Consider the following 19,481-nt stretch of genomic DNA (forward strand, 5'->3'; position numbering starts at 1 on the left):
ACTAAACGAATATAGGATGCCTGGTTATGAGCTAGGCCCTAAGTTGTTCTACTATTGTATTTTTCAACTTACAGCTCATTATGTTACAAGTCATCCTAAATAGCAAGGGCAGGGGGAATATTTTAATCAGCAGTTCTCAAACTTTTATCTCTGTGCCACACTTTCAGAATAAAAACTTGCTCACGCCACACCAATTTTTTTTTAATTGATAAGAAATACATTGGAAAACAGAAAGAAACAACTCCTAGCTTTCAACACTTGCCACCAGCTCAGCTCGCCAAGACTCTCCTCAGACCACGCCCCTTTTCTCAGCCAGAAATAAATGTCTGATGTAACGAGGATTAGGATCTTGGCATCTCGGCAGCAGGAGATCGAAAAAGACACAAGGGGGCAAGACCTGGGACAGCTGGAACGCTCTTGGGCGAGAAAAGGGGTCGAGGAAACCCAAACTGGCCTCTAATCCTCACCTGGGAAGTGTCTGCCATCTCAGGACTTCACCACAGGGCTTTACGGTCTGAGGAAGGGCTCAAGCAGGTATGGGGGAATCTCTTCTCTGGACTCAAGGGGTAGTTGGATAGAAGGGAGAGGCTGCTGTGAGGAAACGTCAGAGGAAAAATGTTGGTAATCTGGACAATCTCTTCTAGTGGCTTGCATAATATGTATATTACTGAGGATCGGACTATGCAGCAGGTGTATCTTGCACAGAAAGATCCTTGTAGAGTTGAAACTTGGGACATTCCCCTTCCCCCTTCTAAAATACAGATTTGGGGCTTTAATAAGCAAGAGATGTTCCAGCAGCTGTTGATGTGGGAAAGCAGCAGAGAGCATGTACATGATGGCAAATCCATCCCTACTGCATGAAAGGGCGTTATACCTGTTTTCTAGTGCCATGTGATGTTTCTCTGATACAACTGGGGCGCCATCAGTGCGAAAGCTGGTTCCCCAAGGACACAAAGTGGGTAGCAGATAACCCATGCCAGGGAGCATGCTAGATGAGACATCATTACTGCAAGGTCACTTAGACAGGAGGGCAGAAGAAGGGGAAAGGGAGACTTGGTGGCTGTTCAGTGTATCCATATAGGAAAGACTCTTTGCAATGGCTAGGCAGCCCAGCTGAATGTCCATAGGGCAAATATTAGCACTTAGCCCCAGAATATGGGTGTTTGCTCAGTCCATAAAGGAAAATGGCTTCTGGCACAGGAAATCATAAGACTATGATCGGGACTTGCTCTAGGAGACCTTGTCCAACACAAAATTGCAATGGAAGAATGCTGAATGCCCCCACAGAGCAAAAGCAAGGAAATGTGCTCTCAGTCCAAGCTGGCAATCTCGTCAGGCCATGCAATACATAGCCCTTGGCTCTGTAACATTAGCTCCGTCGGCTAAGTGATAATTAGCTTTCCAGTTTCTAATGTGCTCTGCAGATGTCACAGTGTCTCTCTCTTTGGACTGTCCTGTGGCAATAAGTAACATAGGATGGTTAAAAGGCTTCCTATTGTGAGGTAAGGCCATTTAAATTTGCCAAACAATTCTGGTTCTTGAATTACGGGGCATAATGTGATTTGCTCCAGCCTGCAGCCAGAGGCTTGGCCTGAAACAGGACAAGAAAGAGGGATGTTATATATGCCAAAGCTTGGAACTAGCAAGGGGGAAGTAAATTCTCTCACCCAGCCAACATTGTCTACGCATTTCTCAGATAAGGGAGGATGTGACCACAAAGTTCAATTTCCAACTATCATTGTTTATGGATTCCACATCACGTTTTTAGATGCAAGTCACGTTCAAGATTGAAGAACTGGCCAATGTGTCTAAGTGATAGCTGGATGGCAGGTCAATGCAAAATTAGTCTGAACACCTTGCTGGGACTGTGGGCTGCAATCCTATGGTTGCTTACCAGGGAGCTGGCCCTGTAGCGTTCAGTAGGACTTTGTTATGTGAACAGACATGTTCAGGATTGCAATTGTTGCTTGATTAATTAAGCAACTCTTCTATTTGGGTTGACTCCAAGGCTCATGAAAGGTAAAGAGTAGGAGGAGATAAATGGAGAAGGACAGTGGAAAAGGAAGGAATATGTGTGTGTTTTCTTACATTTATATCCTGCCAACCTCCCAAAGTCCAGGTTGCTTATATCAAACTAGTCGCCTCATACCTGGTGCTGCTTGAGAATTCTAAGAAATCAAAAAAAACCTGTGCAGTTTTGAAAGGCTAATTCCACCATCTTGATCAAAATGGCATCCAATTATGTCCAAAAACCTGCTCCTTGATCTCAGCCTCCATCAGGTGAAGTATGGTTATAATACAGTGGTACCCTGGGTTAAGAACTTAATTCGTTCTGGAGGTTCGTTCCTAACCTGAAACTGTTATTAACCTGAAGCACCACTAATGGGGCCTCCCACTGCCGCCGCACCACGCAATTTTTGTTCTCATCCTGGAGCAAAGTTCTTAACCCGAGGTACTATTTCTGGGTTAGTGGAGTCCGTAACCTGAAGCGCCTGTAACCTGAGGTACCACTGTATTGTAAGAGGTGACCAAGTGCATAGAAAATAGACAGATGGAGAAATTTTTAAAAATACATAGTAGATGTGTGAGGCATGTTAACATTTCAGACCTGCTAAATGGATTGAAGGATAAGAGAGCTAATGGTGAAAGGATTTCAGGAAGCAGTAATAAGGAAGTGAGAGCATGATTCTGCAACCCGCAATGATGGCAATTGCATTTCCATCCTGAATTCTGACTCATTGCCTAGTGAATACACATGGCACAAACTCAGTATCCGAGAGGCCAGGTTTGGAGATAATCTACAAGCAATTTTTTTCAGCCATGCCGCAATGACAGGAATGCCACTCCCCACCCTCCAGAGCATATCCGTTTATGCCAGTGGCATGCTTGCAAAATGATGCCAACTGAAGTGGGTGTATAATGGATGATGCCTTAAACAACACAGTCCTAACCTTGCCAATAGTAAGTTGTATTGAATTTTATGGGGCTTATGCCCAGCTAAATGGGCTTAGGGTTGCCACCCCATTGCCCATAAAACCAAGGTTGCTCATGATGTTGGAGACCTGATGGTTGTGTACATGCGCGGCTTAACCCCTAGCAATATTAGGCCCTTTGAAATCTCAGGGCTAAGTACTTTTGTCCACCTCCAACTCCCATGAGATCATCATGTCAGAAATCCATGCCTGCCTGCCTGCTTCCATTCTTCACGAACCAAGGATCAGGGTTACATCTCCCAATCCTCCCAGGTCAGTAACTTAAAATAGTTGCTGCTGATATAGGGAAGTCTCTCTAGCGGCACGGAGGAGGAACACACAGCCCTACATGAACTATGTAGTTCAGAGAAGCTGAACTTTGCTCACTGTAATGTGCTCCGTTCAAACAACTTGAGCTCAAGCTTTTCCTTTTTTAAAAAAAATATCCCCAAGGTCATTTGTTTACAACCCAAGGGCATTAAAAACAAGACTCCTTTTCTTGTCTAAGTGAGAATAATTCTGCATAACGATACAGACCAAATGAATATAACCATTAATTGCAGCTTGGTTCTGGAACCGAGAGGTTTCAGAAGAGGACCTTGTATACCGAGCTTATTTTATCAGTCACATTGTTACAAATGTACCCCAACCTGTACCCAAACTGTGAGAGTGACAAGATCTGTTTGGAGATTTAAGTAGGTAGCCATGTTGGTCTGACACGGTCGGGGGGGGGGGAATAAAAATAAATAAAAAATTGTCCAGTAGCACCTTATAGACCGACTAAGTTTGTTCTGGTATAAGCTTTTGTGTGCATGCTTATACCCAGAACAAACTTGGTCTATAAGGTGCTACTGGCCCTTTTTGAAAAAAATAATAATATTTTATTAAGATCTGTTTGGGTCACAAAAGAGATAGCAGAAGGCAGGTTCCTATGCTCCTGACTCAGGTCATTGATGCATCTAGCTCCGTATGTCCACACTGACTGGCCCCGGCTCCCCAGGATTTCAGACAGAGGACATTGCCAGCCCTACCTGGAAATGCCAGGGATTGAACCTGGGACCTTCTGCATGCAAAGCAAATGCTCTAAAACTGAGCCATGGCCCTTCTTCATTGGATACCAGAGAAAGGAATGGGGACAAGTCCCCTGCAGACAACTAGGTCCCCACCTCCAAGAGCAAAGTTCAGTTGTTTCTAGGGCTTCATAACTGGATTAAAATTCAAAGTATGGAGAGAGCAAGCTGAATGAATGGGCTGTTTCTAAAAATGGGTGAAATATAATAGAATCATAAAATCGTAGAATTGGAAGGGACCCCCAAGGGTCATCAAGTCTAACCCCCTCCAATGCAGCAATCACAGCTAAAGCATCCTTGACAGATGGCCATCCAAACTCTATTTTAAAACTTCCATCACATTCCAAGGCAGCCCATTCCACTGTCACAACAGCTTTGAATGGCAGAAAGGTCTTAAAACGTTTCGTCGTCCAAATGACTCGCTGCTCAATTCTGTAACCTAGAAAGCCAGTTTTAGTCTCATCCATTTGCACATTTGTTATTATCGCACAAATATATTTGGCCTCATGCCCAGGACAGTGGCAACTTTTCCAGCATTTTCACATTCAGAGGAAAGATGCAAAGACAAACACCCCGAGTAGGGCCAGTTGTTAGGCAATACTACGTAGAAACAACACACACAAGAGATATGTGTGAAGAGCTTCATTAATGTGTGTCCCCAAAATTTCAGATCCCCCTCTAAATGTTAATGAAGCTTGTGTGGAGACTGATAAACTCTTGCTTTCCTTTGCAGTCGAGAAAATGTTCCCCCTCATGCATTCAGACCACAGCAGAGAGCCGAGGACACGGGTCCAGACCATTATGGGGGAGCTCACAGATGGAGAAGGTAAGCCATCCTCCACTGCCATCATCTTCAGAGGTTGCTGACCTTCACAGGATTCGTGCATTAGCTTGTTTTCACTGGGCTTTTCGTTTACAGCCTCTAACTCACAAAGGCAAAGGCTGCGGTCCCAAGCAGACTTCTCTCTGCCCCCTGCCAGGGGAGGTGGATCCACCACTGCGTTCATAGCCAGCGGCTCATGGTGGCTGTAGCAGAGGGAACAGGACAATAGGGCTGGATCCCTCCATCAGCTCCAGGCTGGCTCCGTGATTGTCTCCAGGTTAGGCCCAATGTCATGCAAAGGGCAATGAGACTGGCTAAGGCGCCAGCAGATCCCAGGCCGGTTTATACTTCTCACCCACCCAAAGAACAAACAGTTTAAGTGCTTTTTTGTCAGTAAGGATACCACCAAGAGGCTTCCTTCCTGTCAGCATGTCCAGTTGCCAGGAGGGGGATTTTAGTGCTTGTGTCCTTCCACTGGCAGTGGGAGGCTAGCTCATCTGGAGATGCCTCCACTCCGTCCAACTCCTGCTCCCCTATAGCCTCGCCTAAGTGGGGCTTAGATGGCTCTTCTCATAGCTCAGTCAACAACCTTTCTGAGGTGAAGGACAAAATGGTGCCCCCATTCCATAGGCTGAAGCTGACCAGACTTCAATACTGGCGATAGGACAGTGCTCTCCATCACGCCTGAGGGGAGCAAGCTGTTGGGGGCAGGTGAGGGGAGTGGGCAGGGCAGGACATGGGGCAGATGCAGATTTGCCCTCCAACACCTCCTTCCCCCCCTCCCCTCCAGCATGAGCTGCCTCACTTCCCTGCCTCACATTAGGGCACTTTAATTAATTTACAACCAGTGTTTTGTAAATTAAAGCCTTTCATTTCCGCTGCCTCCATGTGACATACGCCTGTTTTTCTCAGCTCTGGTGGAGCTCGATTTAGGAAAGAAGGTGAGCATCCCTCAGGATCTGATGATGGAGGAGCTCTCCCTGCCAATCAACAAGGGCTCCAGGCTGTACCAGAAGAGGCAGAGGAGAGTGCAGAACTTTGTGCTGGAGCATCCTTCGGGCTACAGAATTGTGAGTAGTGTTTCCATCCTGAGGGAAGAGGCAGGAAGCTCTGTGAGAACAACCTGTCGGTCCACAGCAACAGGTGCAGCAAGGGAGGCAGCAGTGCTGACCAAATGGACTCTTGTTTCTCAACCATGGACTGCCTAAGAATGAGAAAGCAAATCCTTCCCAGTTAGCTTGCTGAGATGGGTAGGGGGAATGGCAGGCCTCTTAAATCCTGTTGCTTAGCATCAAGTGTAGTGGGTAAGCTATGTTCCATCTTCATCCACGGCCTCCATGCCATTCTCCCCTCTATTTTCCACCTGTTTATTTTTATTCATTGAAATATCTGCACACTACTTTTCTGCCCCACTAGCATTTCCCAAGATAGTCCATGGAACATCAATTAAAAGCAAGGTCAGGGAGCTGGATCCAGCCATCAGCTGTGAGAAGCATTTTCATTTGCCCACACAGTTTGAAATCAAACAGCATCGGCAGAGGAACAGGGCTTTGCAAGCACCCGTACACAGGAAAAGCACTTCACGTGATGTTGTGGCGATATCAGGTGGGCCTGTGCCTGTGCAAGCACTGCCAGCCAGCTGATGGTTTGCTCTGGCCCAGGCACAACGTTTTGCAGGCACCACTCATCAGCTGATTGTCAGTGCTTGCAAGGGGCTTTTAGGAGCTGCCAATCAGAGCCTTCATCTGCCTCACCCTGAGATTATATTTGACATTGGGCCTAGCTTGGTCTCATGGGCCAAACTGGAACCCCTGCCAGGCTTAATGAGGCCCATGGACCAGAGGTTGTCTACTGCTGATTAAAAGCAACAGCCAATAATAGTGTAAAAACAAGCAAGGACTAAGCATTGGCAGCCAGATCATAAAGCCATGAAAGGAGGGGAGAGAAACCAAACCAAAGATAAGAGGAAGCAAAACATGTGCCAAAAATGTCAGTAAGATGGGGGCAAACTGGGTTGTGGCAACACGACATGAAGCAAAGTCTCAGTGGACGTGCAGGGTGGGAGAAGGCAATCTTCCAAAAAGCCTTATCCTAAACCGTTTAGGGGGAAAGGCTTTAACAACTAAACACCTAGGAGCTATTAGAGGGTGCCTTGAGAACAGATGCCAAGGCATGTCTGCTCCTACTGATGACAGACAGAACAAGATGTCAAGCCACTTCTGCTCTCAGATCATCCTCTGTCCTTTGAGCTTCACAAGGCATGCAAGATTTGGCATGGTGGTCATGCACTCAGTGCATGGACAAGATCATCTTGCAGGCAGGCAGGCAGGCACCTCTGACCCTCTCCTTGGCCAGCAATACCACTCCTGGTCTAAACAATTACTGACTTATCTCTGTTCAGATGCTATTCGATGGCCTAATAAAATGAATTAGTGGGCTGTATGCAACTTCATGCTGCTCACAGCAGTTCCATTGGAATTAATGAACCTAAGATAGTCATGTCTATTGACGTCAGTGGGTTTACTCTGAGTAGGACCAGCACTGTATGCAACCCAGTTGTAAGCTTCTTGCACCAGCTGTTGTGCTGTGACATGAATCTTCCAGAAAAAGGGTGCCTGACTTATTTGGGCCAGAGGGCCACAGTCACCCTTGGTCAATCCTCCAAGGATCACATGTCCTGGCGCGTTGTTCTCTCACAGGCACATACGCACGCACACAGCACATACATATAATAGAGGCAGGCAGGTACACAGTTCCCTCCTCACTTTCTCAGTTGTGGGTCAACTGAGGAGAGGGGCTTTATTGCTCCCTGCCTGCTCACCAAATGATGGATCTGATCTCCAGGGAGGGGACAATTTACACCCCTGCTAGATCATAGGGCTGTGCCCACAACAGCATTGTGTATTTCCCTCTCTCCCTTTCACCCCCCTCATTTTGCTGCTGCTGCCACTGCCCAAAGTAAGTGTTTAAGAGATCAGGCCCCTGAACAGGGACTTATCTACCCCTGCTCGAGGAGTCGGTGCCATGCTTTGCAGTCTCTTTTGCTCAGCAAAAGTCAGTATCAGAGAGAGCTGAATGCATTCACATTGGGAAAAAGCCCCCATTTTCTAATTATGCAGGCACCGTCAGTTGGGTGGTGAGCCTGTGATCTTCTTTATTTATATAGCTGCTACATTAAGGCCAAATAAATACCTTTGACAGTAAATGTCTTTGACGGCTTTTCTTTAACTCATTCCTAAAGCAATTTAACTGTTAACACCTCTGTCTGTAAGTAGCTGGAGCAAATCTAGTCATCCCAGCATTTAACCGGAGTCTACACATATATTCTCTAGTCGTCTTTTTAAGTTAAATCACCTGGCTCTTGATTATTAATTACTCTTTCATATAGTATGCATTTGACAAACCACTTCTCTCCTCCACCCCCCACCCCCCATCTTCTAAAAATAGGTTCACAACTGAGGCCACCATCTTTGCTATGGGAATGGGCATACAATGCAAGGGCAAAATTATGAACCACTGCAGAATAAGCTACAGGACTGCCAATTCTAACAGGAGGCCATATTTAGCTTTAATCTACTAGTGTCTGCATTCTCTCAGTCTTAGGGCTTATCCATGGCCCTTGCCCAGGTCATGTATTAATATTCTTTTCCTTGCTCTCTTTGCAAGATCTCAAATGTTTCTGGAGGAAGAGGAGGAGGCTCACACGCTGATTACGATGGAGTTGGCTTGTCAGAAGGACAGGTAGTCTGCATGACTGCTGCATGGGGAAGATCTCACCTGCTTAGGCTAGAGTTTAGGGTCCATCGTGAGACCTGGAGAAGCCAAAAAGTGACACACTGAGGCAGATTCACCCTGAAGCTATGTCATTTGGACTTCTTTCCCATAGTCACCCATTTCCTCGATAGGGAGCAGACTCGCTGACTATTCCAAGTTAATATTTCAGTGGGAGCAGTGTAACTGTCTTCATGCATGCACCCAAATATGTACCTGATCTGCATGTCCTGTCATTTATGTAGCATGTGATGGAAGCTTAGCTCTCAGTGCTTGCTGATCAGGTTTCAACGCCTTGCGCAGCTTGAAAAGTGAAATTCGTTGGATTTGAGGGAACCTACGCTACAGACCAACTGGTATAATTATCATTGCCTCTTCCCAAGGAATTCTGAGAATTGTAGTTCTGTGAGGGGTAGGATAGGGCTTTCTAACAGGAAGCCTCAGCCCACCAAGAGTCTTTGTGGGAAGCTCTGTACTCTGAAACCAATATAAGGCTTTAGTGTGGATATGCTAGTTTCTAACAATCCCATTGTAGAATACATGGCACTTGAGTAGCAGGAGCTGGAAGCACTGGAAAGCATTCAGGCAGTTTTGGACTGTGGTCCATTCACAGAAGCAGCTGGGAGATATGTTCTGTTTGCTTCAAGCAAAATTATTTTCCTCAATGGTGAATAAAAAAAGCTCATCCAACCAGGGGCCTGGCTGGCCTTCTTCCATTCCCCTTTTATCATTCTGCTTCTGTCTGAATTTCCATGCCTACCTCAGTCTTGAAAGCATGCTGAGGAGACCTTTCTGATGACAGAAAACATCTTGCAGCCTATGCCTGTTTCCCTTTGTCTGCTAGTCTATCCATAATGCTGAAGGGAAGGAGAACTACCAGGCTGGACTTCATGAAGCAGCCTCAGGAAAGGCAACACCTCCCAAAGTGCCAAAGAAAACAAACAAAGTCTTGCGGATGAGCAAAGCCCTGAATCCCAATGCCATCGCTCCAGGTATGATCCAGGCACAGCACCACTGGGACCAGAACTCTTATTCAGCACAAAAGCAAGAGTGCAAGTGGGCAGTTTAATGACGACAACAACAACAACAACAACAACAACAACAACAACAATTTATTATTTATGCCCCGCCCATCTGGCTGGGTTTCCCCAGCCACTCTGGGCAGCTTCCAACAAAATATTAAAATACACTAGTGCATCAAACATTAAAAGATTCCCTAAACAGGGCTGCCTTCAGATGTCTTCTAAAAGTCTGGTAGAGCACCTGCTTTGAGGTCCCAGGTTCAATCCCAGAATTTGGAAACAGGCTGGAAAAAAATCCCTGTATGAACCCCTGGAGAGCCTGTGGGGACAATACTGAGCTAGGTGGACCACAGCAGCTTCCTAAATTTCATTAATGCCAATAAATGTCCAAATAATGGTAACAGCAGTCGTTGGAAGGATCCTAGCTGCTGCCAGGTTAAGCCCCACTCCAGTGCTCTCTCAAACATTCCCTGGAGCCCTTGACACTGCTATAGTTTTGTTTTGTTTTTAATCTCCCTCAGCATCAGCAGGTGCCATTTGTACCTGACCGCAGGTGGAGTCAAGATTTAGTTCACAACTTCCAGGTTAGTTGTAGTTTCGGGAACTTCCTTGAGATGTCTGACGAGACATCTGAATACCCGTTCCCTCTAAGCAGACTGATGCAGAGGACAGCTGAATCAGAGACAAGCTGGTGTCCTTCATTAAATACAGAAAGGCAGGGGAAGGGAGAGGGAGCTTCTAAGGATGGCAACTGGCCTTTGATGAAGCGACCCTGCTTGTCAAAATGATTGGGGAGGGAGCCAGTGCTGCTTTCTTGTGTGTGTGTGAACTGCACATCTACAAAAAGCAGGACAGGACTTGCCAACGCAAAGAGAAGTGGCCTTCTACTGAGCCACTTCAAGGTTTCAGGCAGAGATTTCTCCTAGTTCTACTTGGAGCCTTCTAGCTGCCATGGAGATCCTCTACTAAGTACAGGAGGGCCATATTGTTGAATACCTCCAAAATCTGGAAACAGCCCTGCTCTTTCACATCTGTTCTAGTTTCTGCTAGGAACAAGACCTCTGAAATCAGATACTTCAGGTTTCTCTGCCATCATACTTAAGATGTTTTCATTGAATGTGACATTCTGAACCACAGGCTATTCTGGACCTCTAAGTGGTGTACCACCAGAGAAGTTCAACAGGACAGCCATCCCCAAAGGCTACCAGTCCCCCTGGCGGGAGTTCCTTAGCAGCGAGGACTACCAGATAGACCATGAGACCCGTTTGCCTGAACCTCCCAGAAAAGTGAATAGTTTTGACGTCAGGAGCTTCAATAGGTAAGCCCTCATTCAATTTCCGTGTGGAATTTTGAGCTGGGATGTTCAGTTTATACTTTAATCAGCATTCACAGCTGATTATACAACAGGGCATCCCCTGCCCCACAACAAACAACCCCTGAAATTAGAGTGTGTGTCAGAAGAACCTGTAGAACTGTACGCAGGGGGAATAGAGGAGTGATTGTTCTGTCTGTCAAGCCAAAATGCTCGCCCTGGTGGAACAATTCCCTTAGCACAAGATTGAATTCCTCCCATTTATTTGGGAATAAGCACTGTTTATGGGATCATATATTTTGTAAGTTTAAAATAATAAAATGAGCACCTGCAGCCATGAACATTCCTGCCTCCCGCTGACTAGAATTAAAAACAAAATAAAGAAAGGGTGCTGTGGTGACTGGAGGCATGTCTGTTCCAGCCAAGGGCCTGATATAGGATCTGTTTGTTGCTGCCACTCTCTGGGTGGTCATTTGGGAGTGCTGCAGGACCACGGGCTTTGGCCTCAAATTGCATCCCTAGCTGCAGCGCTGCTGGCGTCTCAAGATGTTCTTCTGTTAGGCAGGCAACCATTCCAGCACCATGGCTCGCTAGCAGTAGTTCATATAGGACTGTTAAAGTAACAGCAATTGTGTAGAAGACATGCTTGCATGTGCCACTGCTTTGCCATTCATTACCTTGTGGAAAATTCTCACAAGTTAATACTTTCAGTTCATCATGGCTTATGGTATGAAAATGTTGGAAGATGGCCCCAGAAAATCTAGCATATAATCATAAACCAGCTTTTCAGAAAAGTGCATGACACCCCCCCCCCATGCCCATCAACTAGGGATGGGGAACCTGTGGCCCTCCAGATGTTGATGAACCTCACATCCTGTCAGCCCCAGCCAACATGGCCAACGGTCAGGAATGATAGGAGTTGTAGTCCAGGAACCTCTGGAAGGCTAGATTCCCTCACCTTGCCCTAGGCCAGTGGTGTCCAAACTTTTTCAAAGAGGGCTAGATTTGATGAAATGTAGGGCTGTGAGGGCCGACCAAAGTTGTTGACCTTTTTTTAGGTTTTAGGATATTGAAGTTGTTGAGGTTTTTTTAGGATTTTACCCCAGGAAATAAACTGCCGCAGTGGCTGGATTCTGGATTACAGCAAGTGGCGGGCCGAATTAGGCCCCCCGAAATGGACTTTGGACATGCCTGCCCTGGGCAGTGCTTGGTTTGAGGTAGGGCTTTGCTCTGGAGTCTGGTATCACTTCTAGGACTTAGCTGGAGGGCATGAGGGTGGAGCTATTAACACATTTGCATCCTTCTTCTTGCAAGTGTTTTTCCAGAAGTCCCATTCTGCAGGGATACAAAGTAAGTACAATCATACCTCGGGGTACAGACACTTCAGGTTGCGTGTTTTCGGGTTAAGGACGCGCCAAAACCCGGAAGTACCGGAACAGGTTACTTCCGGGATTTGGCGCTTGCGCATGCACAGAAGCACTAAATCGTACTTTCACATGCGCAGAAATGCCGAGCTGCAATCCGCGCGTGCGCAGACACAGTGCTGCGGGTTGCGAACACTGCGGATTGCAAACGTGCCTCCTGCACGGATCACATTCGCAACCCCAGTGTCCACTGTATAAAAAATGCTTTAGGACTTGGGGCTTACTGATGATTGGGCTTATGAATTTGTTCCCAACTGCTAGTAACTGAACCTTGAAATTGTAAGTCTCCTACATCATTGTGTCACTGGAACTGGAGGCAGAGGAATCAAGTGAGGATTCTGTTTATACCCCATGCCACTCTCACATGCTTTTAACCAAGAGTTCTGTTCTGTTTCCTTTCTGCACCAGTCCGCAAATTAAAAAATGACAACACTGAAAAGGTTATTTTAATTACGTATCTAAATATATATTTTTTCTCAAAGTCATATGTAAATCTATATTTTGATATGCTTAAATTGCCGAGAACTGTGTTCTGACATTTGGAGAAGTGTGAAATCTGTTGTGGAGCTCAATTTCAATCCGTACATCATTATCTAAAAGGCTATTTCATGTATGAATTAATTAAAACTTAATGCTTCAACCACCCCTAACTCCTGGCACTGAAAGTGTAGCTTCCACGCGTACTTGAACAGTGGCACTTTTCCTTATTAAACTGCACTAGCTGACTGCTGTCTTTCACTTACGGGGATATATATTATAAGAAAAGATTCAAGAGGGCAATGCAGTTAGGTCAAGGGGAAATACTCTGATTTGATAGCAGTTTTAATCCATTCACCTTAATATGGTAGCCACACTGGCAACAGAAATTAAATGAAACCTATCACGTTCATGGCAGAAAATTTTCCACACTACATAAGGCAATAATTTGCAAGTTAGACTTCCCAGTTTTTAACAGCGCAGCCAACTTGATTCTATAAAGCAATCCTAACTCCTAACCAAGGATTCGTTGGACAGGAATGGATTGATGTAGGCTCCCCACCTGCAAGCCAGGACAGAAAAGAGGGGGTATTTGTCTTTATTTTTCTTGTGCTAGCTCCAAGCTGGTACAACAGAGTAGTCGACACTGGGCTCCTCCTCAGCTGCTAGCCCAGGTTATGACCCAGCGGATCTTTGGCTGACCTACTTCACTTCTTCCCTGACCACAATCTGTCCCATTCGGACCCTTTCCCTGGCTACCAGCACCAGAAATACTGCTGCTGTTACCTTGCCAACAGCTCCCCCGATGACCTTGCCCCTGGCATAAACCAGGAAACCTCTGCCACATCCAATTCCACCCCCATCTCCAGTAGCACAGCTTAGCAAATGAAAACAGTCACCAACTTTAATCTTAGAGATCCACACGATGCAGTCAAGGTACCACTCGTATTTTTGCCTTCATTGGCAACTTTCAAAACTTCATCATCTGCAGTGTATGTTGCTAAAGCATAAATTCATAGCCTCTTCACATCTAAATAAAAAAATTCTCGCTGAAACCATGCCCAACTAGTCTTCGTCCCTCCCAATGAGGGCTGGCCCACCCCGGAGGCAAGGTGAGGCGACTGCTTTGGGTGGCAGGATCCTCAGGGGCAGCAGATTCGGATGTAGATATTTATTCCTACTCTGGTTGCTGATGTAGATCTTCACTTACCCCTTCTACCCTGGCAGGGAGGGAGGCACCATTCTGTGCTTTGCCTCAGGTGCCAAAATGTCTTGGGCCAGCCCTGCTCCCATTACTGTCTTGCAACGTCTTTTTTAAAAACAGAATCTTCCTGCGTCTCAATATCTTTAACATATGTTGGACCGGGGAACTGTTCCAAAGACTTACGCTTTTAGTTCTGGTTACTGCTCATGTTTCCGTTTATTTCAGGCCCTGTAGCAGAAATACATTCATATACGCTAAACAGACATAGCTGCCTGGTTTCTTCCCTCTCTCTGTTGTTTTAAATGAACCCTTAGTAGCACTTATTACCAATTGAATTCAGTGCTTACCACGCCTTCATGTGAATGTTTCAGTGATTATGACTTGCCACAAAACAATTCAAGAAAACAAATGTTTCAAGGCAAATAACAACCTGACTGAAAGGCAAGGAACTTTTTTTAAAGAAAATAATTATTTATTGTATGTTTAAAACAAAACCCACTATTGCCATTAGGTGACCAAGAAGACATAGCATCAGCATTTGGTATGCAGGCTTCTCTATTGGCAAGAGCAGCCTACGCTCATTTTAATTTCCCACATTGCCCTGGAGGAGTGCTACATCAGGAAGTATTATGGGAAATAAAAATGGCTGCCTATTGATAGGTAAATGAAGTGAAGGCTGCAATTGGGATCAGCATAGTGGGCAGTGCACCATGGGGTACTATGTCAAGGCTGTCTTCAAAGGCAGCCTAGGTGCCATGATGGATCTTTGAAAAAATATATACGGTATACTGGGGAAAATATTTTCTTCTCTTTAGCATTCCAACTTAGAACCTTTGGAAAATTACTTTCATTTCAGTGCCAACAACACTGATTTATTTTCTCAGATACACCCAGATTTTCAGTTTTTACTGCCCTGTTGCAAGTGAAAATAAATAAACTGGCTCCGAGTTTTACACAGCTTTTTTGTTTGCATAATACACTTGAATAAATGCTAGTCTTTAACATCTTAAAATTCTAGATAACCCCCCCCCCCCGCACATCTGCCTTCAAGGTGCTGCTTTCAAGATATAATTCCATGTAACATGCTTCTTGCTACACCAAGAACACACATAGCTACTTTCAAGCGCAATTAGATTTTCACCATAGGACCAAAGTTCTGCAGAGTAACAACACTATTACTATTTTGGAAACAGACACTGACCAGCTGTGCAAAGCAGCAGAGAACTGAAGCCATCTGCAGCCCCCCCCCCAAAAAAAATACACATTGTAAAATAAATACATGCATACATTTCACAAATGTGAGGCAACTCAAATATTTATAGGAATTGTGTGTGCACTAGAAGAACATCAAGGGAAAACTTGACTGAAACGTGCCAGCGGTGAATTCTGTAGGTGCAAGTAAAAACATCATAAAAAATAATTAAAAATCATTTTCTGAGGCCCTTCTTTTGTGTACTTCCTGCTCAAGAGGTCTGGAAGGTGGCAACATGAGAACAGGCCTTCCCTGCAGTGGCTCCCCATCTGTGGAATGTTCTCCCTAGGGAAGTTTGCCTGGCGCCTTCACTATACACCTTTAGGTAAAGGTACCCCTGCCCATACGGGCCAGTCGTGTCCGACTCCAGGGTTGTGCGCCCATCTCACTTAAGAGCCAGCGCTGTCTGGAGACACTTCCAGGTCATGTGGCCAGCGTGACGAAGCTGCTCTGGCGAGCCAGCACCAGCGCAGCACACGGAAACGCCGTTTACCTTCCCGCTATAAAGCGGTACCTATTTATCTACTTGCATTTAGGGGTGCTTTCGAACTGCTAGGTGGGCAGGAGCTGGGACCGAAAGACGGGAGCTCACCCCGCCGCGGGGATTCGAACCGCCGACCATGCGATCGGCAAGCCCTAGGCACTGAGGTTTTACCCACAGCGCCACCCGCGTCCCGTTATGTGCTGGGCAAAAATGTCCCTTTTTAACCAGGCCTTTGGTTGATTTGATTGATATCCTATGCCCTTTTAATTTGTGGAGGGTTTTTTTGTGGGGGTTATTGAATTGTTGTTTTTATTTTGATGATATATTTTGTAGTTTTATATCTTGATTTTGTTCTGTGAACCGCCCTGAGACCTCCAGGTATAGAGCAGTATATAAATTCAATTAACAACAACAACAGTGTAGCTGAAATTGCTGAGAGAGGACTAGTGCAGCAGATAATGGGAAACATTCATTTTCAACCCACTATTAATAATAGACTATCGCAATGACCACTACCGATTGTCAGGACCCACACTATTCTTCTGAATGTAATTTGCTTTAACTTGTTTTTAATTTCTGAAGTTTAAATTGCCGTTAACCCACCCTGGGACCTGCTGGCGAAGGGTGGAGAATAAATTTAATAATAAATGACCACAGAGGACCAACACATACCGTAATCTCTTCCCCACTTAAGACTGAATGTGTGCTACACACTACAGCCTTCTCTTTTTGTACCCGCAGGACCCCAACCCCATTTGGCGGACCATTACTGAATGATGTGATCCTTGGGTATGAGATGAATGAAGCCCAGACAGACATGAGCAGCTTGGATCTCATGTTAAACAGGCCCAGTTTCAACAGAGCACCTCGGGGCTGGATACAGGCGATGCCAGAATCTGAAGATCTGTAACTTGCTACAATGCTGCTGCCTGACTTTTTCCAATGCCAATGCACACACTAGCCTCCTAATCATGGGGAAAAGAAAGAAAGCACCCTTTTTGAATTCTGTGGTTTTACACACGAAGATGTAACAATCATCTGTTCCTTGGCAGGTCTTAAAATTTGGTAAATACAATCTCAGATGAACAACAACACATGATGTATTACACCAAGTCATGATTTATTTAACAGAAATAAAGCCAAAATGGAAAAGCCATGTGTAAAAAATGAAGCACACCTTGTGATTCAGGAGGTCATAAAGCACCTTTAGCAGCAGTAACACGAAGCAATTGTTTTCTGTAGGACTTTATCTCTCTCACATCAATGTGGAGGAATTTTGGCCCATTCTTCTTTACAACATTGCTTCAGTTCATTGAGGATCGCTCTTTCCTCCTTGACATTGTGTTAAAACACACCTGAATGCACCAGACCAGCAAACTGCTAAAAATTCACCTTTTATAGAGGTGGGCACACATGCTGATGATCAATTAAGCAATGACATTTGATTAGCAGCCCCTGTCTGCTACTTAGCTGCTTAATTCTTATGGAAGAAGTAAGGGTGGACTTAGCTTTTCACACACGATTTCTCCATCTTGACTTCATTTCTGTTAAATAAATCATGGCACGATACGTCATGTGTTGTTGTGCATCTGAGGTTGCATTTACCCCATTTTAAGACCAGTTAAGGGACAAATAATTGCTATTTTGTCCTGATATGTAAAACCCCATAATTCAAAGGGGGTGCACTTCATTTTCCCCGTGACTGTATATACCTGCTAAAAGGAAATCTCTCTAGCATAGATACCCTACTCACACACAAGGCAAAGTTATGTTTGTTACTATTACATGCGTCTTTCATAAGCTCCCACCTAGGGCTTTTACTGTACAATTTAACTGTACAAGCACGGCCTGCAGCCCACTTCATATTGGGATTTCTTATGTTTTTGAAAAGATCCTACAGTGAAGTGAGGCCTTCTACCAAGCCCAGAACTGCAAAAGCCAAGATGTCAGGTGGCTGCTTAACTCTCAAAAGGAACCTAGTTTGTTCAGGAAAGTGAACCTATTTCCTTCTGAGAAGCATGAAGCTACATTCAAGTTCAGATGAGTTATATTTCCTTTGGTCTAAAGAGAAAAACAAGTCTGGATGCCAGGTTTGTGTCAAATACCACCCCAAAATTTTCTACGGGGTGCCAAAGTAAGATGCTGTAACAATAAAAATCACATTAATATCTAGGTAATAGCAATAAAGATTTGAAAGCTGTCTTCTAACTTCATTTTTCGCTTGTCGTAGAAGCTATTTGCAGATAGACCCAACATCTAACTTGAGAACAGGGAGGGATGAGTCATATCTTTAAGGCTCAAGACAAATTAGGTTGCAGGGACACAGTAGCAGTTTGCTATGGAACCTAAATACAACATCACCATGGTGCTAATGAACTAGTGCTGAGAGAGCCAACTCTGCCATCTGATGAGAGGAGCTCTTCCCATTTTGTCTTGCGGAAAGCAACACAAAGTTTCATTCTCGCTATTTAGCCTCGTTAAATATGTAGCAGGATATGTGAAGTCTAAGAAGCCCATTAATATAAAATATTTAAATTTGAACTTAAGGATTAGAGAAATTAGTGGGAAATGGACTCGAGGAGGGGGAAAGCAGGGCAGTAAATTCATGCTTGCCATTTCAATGGAAATCGCATGTAAACAGCATTCTAGGATTGCAACTTAAGATCTCCTTACCCACAAACTGGAAATAAAACAGGAAAAAGGGACTGAAATTAAAACAGGAAAAAGGATTGCCACTTAACTGACCTGTTTGTTACTAATACAGTTCCCAAAATGGACCGTGAGTGGGCGCCACTGGTCTGATCACACTGTCCTGGGTTTTCTACTCTGCCTGTATTGTTACAGGCATTTTATAAAGCAGACCTACATATTCCAGATCTTGGAATAGATGAGAACATACCAGCAGTAACAGGAGTTTTCATTTAAATACCTACTTTCATTAATTTATAGCTGCTGCTGCTGCTATTATTATTATTATGATGTTTATTCAGCTTTGTGGAACTCCTGTGTAATTTTTACGGCTATTTTAAATTATTGGTATTTATGTGGCCATTAAACTAGGCAGTTTTTCTTAGATTGTTGTTAGTGACTGAGGGGCTACAACATGTAAAATAAATGTAATATTAAGAACATTAGCTGTCAGAAGGACTCTTTAAAACGGAACTTAAAAGCTAATTCCTACCAAAGGGGGCACTTCAACAGCTATTCCGAACATCGACAGTAGACTTTCCATTCCAGCTCCCATAACACAGCATATAGGCAATTTAATAGGTAGAAATATCAGACTATTATTTGTTACAAAATCCTAGTCAGTGAAGGAATAGTTCTAAATTTATGAACTGGAAGTGATGTTTACATTTGGAAATATGTGGGAAAATAAAATGAACTATATTTTAAAATGCTTGTTGCTTGGTTATTTGGTAAAACACTTCAATATTTGAGATTCATCTCTGATGTCATTTTAGAATTTGTTAAAGCCTTCAAATTGCTTCAATAAGGACTTGGGCACTTTTGATAAATAGCATACCACCTGCAGTTTCACACCAGTGTGGGGGGTCTAAAAAATCAAAATGCATGTTCATCAGTCACTTTTATATTCCATTCTTTTAGTAAATGGGGCAAACACTAAGCAATGCCAAATCCATTTCTTTTACACAACTGCCTCTGGAAG

At 44.5% G+C, this 19,481-nt stretch overlaps 1 protein-coding gene across 1 annotated transcript; it reads left to right on the forward strand.

The window, feature by feature from the left end:
- Positions 1-342: 342 nt before the first annotated feature.
- Positions 343-18,053, forward strand: MYOZ3 (myozenin 3). Its single transcript, XM_082211840.1, has 7 exons — positions 343-534; positions 4,776-4,868; positions 5,778-5,935; positions 8,532-8,606; positions 9,481-9,628; positions 10,796-10,976; positions 16,553-18,053. Exons 2-7 carry the CDS (start codon positions 4,784-4,786, stop codon positions 16,719-16,721), a joined length of 816 nt encoding a protein of 271 aa, XP_082067966.1. The 5' UTR covers positions 343-534; positions 4,776-4,783; the 3' UTR covers positions 16,722-18,053.
- Positions 18,054-19,481: the final 1,428 nt, after the last annotated feature.

Source organism: Podarcis vaucheri (genome assembly GCF_965113315.1).
Source record: "Podarcis vaucheri genome assembly, chromosome: 2".
NCBI classification, from domain to species: domain Eukaryota; kingdom Metazoa; phylum Chordata; class Lepidosauria; order Squamata; family Lacertidae; genus Podarcis; species Podarcis vaucheri.

Excerpts from the sequence above, each read along its gene's own strand:
- MYOZ3 (XM_082211840.1), top strand. The coding sequence starts at position 4,784 with ATGTTCCCCCTCATGCATTCAGACCACAGCAGAGAGCCGAGGACACGG. Across the intron at positions 5,936-8,531 it reads ATCCTTCGGGCTACAGAATT|ATCTCAAATGTTTCTGGAGG; the intron begins GTGAGTAGTGTT and ends TCTCTTTGCAAG. Across the intron at positions 10,977-16,552 it reads GACGTCAGGAGCTTCAATAG|GACCCCAACCCCATTTGGCG; the intron begins GTAAGCCCTCAT and ends TTGTACCCGCAG.